General features: G+C 34.5%; 1 protein-coding gene across 3 annotated transcripts in view; it reads right to left on the bottom strand.

The window, feature by feature from the left end:
* Positions 1–537: 537 nt before the first annotated feature.
* Positions 538–3,907, bottom strand: part of pskh1 (protein serine kinase H1) — a 16,800-nt gene continuing 13,430 nt past the window's right edge. For all 3 annotated transcript variants that reach the window (XM_024281532.2, XM_024281531.2, XM_024281529.2), the window contains one exon: positions 538–3,538. In XM_024281532.2, the coding sequence (XP_024137300.1) occupies positions 3,221–3,538 (318 nt within the window). In that variant the 3' untranslated portion in view covers positions 538–3,220. The remainder of the gene's footprint in view (positions 3,539–3,907) is intronic.

Here is a 3,907-nt window from a genome sequence, read left to right as displayed (position 1 = left end):
CCACTACCTTTCTGTGATCTCCAAGCTCTCTGCTAGTTCTCCAAAATTCACCTTCCATCTCACCAGACAGCAAACCGAATAAAAGAAGTTAGGAAATAACATATTTACTTTTCATTTATTCTCACCACCCAAAAAACAAAAATAATGGATCAATTTTCAAACATTTTTTAGCAAAAAATAATTAATTTTGAGAAAAATTTTCAACAAAAAAAAGATTTTTTAGATTCATAGTGGGTACAAGTTTGGCTAATTTGTTTTTTGTTTGCTTCAATTAAAGACAATGAATAAAACAAAATAACAAAGGGGTTTTAAGATGGTCTTTGTGATTTTTAGAGTGAAATTTTCTCTAAATACCAATTATTAAAAGTAAGATGACACCAAAACCAGAATATTTGTTTAGGTTTCATTTTTTCATGTCCCATTTGGCAAAAGGTTTGCTGCAGAACTACTCTGCAAATTCACAACTGACCTTTTTTTTTTAATTGTTCTTGGCTGCTTATTCTGATCTATCTGAATGAAGACAGAAAAAGCTTTAGCTTCAGGTTCGAGTGCTTTATTGGCACATAAAACTCACCGTTTAAAAACATAAAAAATGAGTTATTGATAAAAGAATCAAAGAGTTATCATTCCTTTAAGGCACGAAACATTTTCAGCTAACAGTGTTGAAAAGGCTACTTCATTTAAAACAGCATGAATGTAAAAATCACAGAAACAAATACAAAAAAAACACTTAAAATGTGCAGAAGGTCTGCGGTTCATCTTACATTTGCAGGTGGATAGTAGAGTTTCACTAAGCTGTTGGTCTCAAATAGAACCACCTCGAATCCAAATCATCTTTTGATTCTTTCTGAAAACGCTCATAAGAAAGAGAACAGTAGAGAAATAGCAGGACAGGGGGATATAAACCTTTCAACGCTGCAATAAACAAAACTGAGGTCAGCTGACATGGCTCGAATTTGGCTTCCAGTGCGTCAGAAAATTTCCAAAACAACAGAAAACTTTCCAGCTCTGAAACACGTCACAGCAGCATCCTTATAAAGCAAAGGTTGAAACACAAAGTCCAGTCTTCTGGATTAAAATCAACCAAAGAGTCAAACAAGAAAAAGGAAAAATCTTTACATGAAGTGCTTTTTAAAAGAAAAATAATAATAAAAAAAAAAAATCAAATTTTAAAAGTTGTGCAACTTTTGAGAAAACAACTTCATACGATTCGGTCAAAAACTTTCATTTTTGGAAGTAAAACTTCCCCAAACTCTGAAGTTTGATTCACCTTTCAACAGTTAATTCCTTCATTCACAAATTCAAACATGCTGCTCCTCCAGCATCATTCCTGCCCGGCTCGCTCTCCATGACGTCTGCAGATGTTCTGCTGTGCTCGGCAGCACCAGCTTTTCCTAAAACAACAACTAAAAGTGACTTCATGGTTCCTCTTCTGCACAAAAATCCTCTGTTTTAGGAGTCAAAACAAACCTTAGAAAACAAAAACCTTTAGAATGACATGCTAACATTTCACTTAAATGTTTTTTTTTTTAAAAGGAAACAAATGAGAGCTAACTTTTGTCTTAATCAATAATACTGATAGAAAATATTGATTAGCAGACGGGAAATCGTCCGCTTTAGTTTGGGCTCTGAAAACGAGGAAGTGTCATTTACTCTAAATAGCATCAAACATAGTTTATTATTGAATTACATTTTTTATATTGAAAAAAACACAGTTAATCTAGACTATACTTAAATTGTTGTAGTGTCACAAAAATTGAAATTAGAATTAAAATATATTTTCCCTTTAAATGCAGGTAAGGTAAACTATGATTGTCTTTTTTCTGCCAACATACTTTGAACTCTCAAAAAACGTAAAAACTTGGAAATTTAAAGAAGTAAAAGTGGTTCTTAAAAATTGTTTTTTTAACTAATATACAAAGACTTTCAATTTAAAATATTTAAATACTTTTAAAAATAACTAAGAAAAAAAACTAAAAAACATACAAGCAAATAAATGTATATTTTAAAAAAAGGAAGACAGAGTATTAAAGATAACATACAGCAAAATAGAAATAAAAATATATGAGAGTCAATATAGACTTTAATTAGAATTAAGAAAATTCTTAGGACAATAAATTAAAAATTGAACAATTTAGAAGAACACATTTGTAAATTTATGCTTAAAAATTTAAATTTACAAGGGAAAAATCTTCCTTTTTCCAAAAAAAGAAAAAGTAAGTTCAATTTAGCTTCTAGAATATTTGAACAAAGATAACGAAAACTGTCAAATTTATGTCGCACAGTTCAGAGAAATCAGATTGTCGTCACACTGCTTACAAATCTGATTTTTTTATTTGCAAATGTATAGCTTTTTAGAAATTAAATCACAACTTTATTTTTTAAGAAAAAACATTGCCTTTTCCTTGCATCTTTCTGAATCAGAAATTTACAATTACAATTTTGTAATTTTTTCCTGATAATTTGTGACTTTTTTCTCATATACTTATATTCTTTTTTGGTGATCTTAATACTCCATCATAAAATATAGGTGACATAAATGGCACAAGCTTATTGCAAACACTGATTAGTTCTTATCACTGTTGCCTTCAACTCCATTTTGGCACAAAAATGTCCAACAAGTTGTTTTTTTCTATTTAATCAGAGGTCTCCCCCTGCTGGTCATAGAAAAAGTTGCAGGTTTGAAGGATAAATTCTTTCTCTTTTGCAGACATTAATTTCTACATCAGAGGCTGACCTTCTCAACTTAAAGCTGGTGCGACCCACAGCGGAACATCTGCCGGTTTACCTTCTACCAACTTCATTCATGAACAGGTTTAACTCTCGGGTGGGATCTCATTATAAAAAAGCAGAAGAACAGAGAGGTCTTCATGTTTGTGACCATCAGCATCAGAAGAAGAGATCTGGACGCAAATGTACAATCAGAAATTCACAGCACTTTGGAATCAGAAATGAGGGAGTTTATTCCTCCCTCCACAGAGACAGTTTGGTATTTCTGTTCAACAGATCTGTCAGGTCATTATCCAGTGACCTCTGCACGGATCATCTCAACAAAAAAATAAATAAATATGTGGAAAAATGGAGTGGAAGAATGATGAAGGAATGGAGAGAGAGATGATGAACTCAGTGATCGTCTTTTTCAGCTTCTGCAGTTTTGGACCGAGCCTCGTTAGAGAAGCTCTGAGCGAGCGGTCTGAGGCGCGGTGTCCTGGAGGCGCCGTCAGCCGTTGTACTGCTGCTGGTAGCGGCGGTTGAGCTCGCGAAGCTCCTTCTCCCGAACCCTGCGGGCTTTGTTGGACTTGGTGGAGCGGCTGGAGCGCGTGGACTGAGCCGACTTGGTGCTGTGGCAGCGTGAGGAGGCGCGCTTCAGGAGATTCTGGGAGATGCAGCGCTGCAGGTTCTTCATGGAGGAGGCGGCCGCCATGGTCATGATCCAGGGGTGCTTAAGGGCCTGACCGGCCGTCATCCGCTGGCTCGGGTCTGCCGTGAGAATTCGCTCCACAAAGTCTTTGGCCAGGTTGGACACGCTGGGCCACGGCTGCAAAAGGAGACCGACACAAGTCAGGAGTTTGACCCTTCAACCTGCATAGTTTCAATGAATATTTGGAGATTCCATGCTATTTAGATCATTAGAAAGTGTTTTTCCTAATAAGCACTAAATATACAACTTTTTTTTTGTTTCAATTCAATTAAAACTATTTAAATATGATTAAATCTATCTCCTAAAATCAAATACATTTCACTCAATCTGATTTAATGTTTTTTTTAAAGTGGGCTTTTAATTTGATATTTCAGAGGGTTACAAAAATGTAAATAGACTGAAAAATCTTCATTTAATATCCTAGAAATATATTGTTGAGTATTTATAGTGTATTCATTTTAATTAACTTATTTGTAGATTTTAGTC

The sequence above is a fragment of the Oryzias melastigma genome, linkage group LG6 (assembly GCF_002922805.2).
Source record: "Oryzias melastigma strain HK-1 linkage group LG6, ASM292280v2, whole genome shotgun sequence".
Classification (NCBI taxonomy): domain Eukaryota; kingdom Metazoa; phylum Chordata; class Actinopteri; order Beloniformes; family Adrianichthyidae; genus Oryzias; species Oryzias melastigma.
The sequence above is the reverse complement of the archived record's forward strand: the minus strand, read 5'-3'. Positions and strand labels throughout refer to the sequence as shown.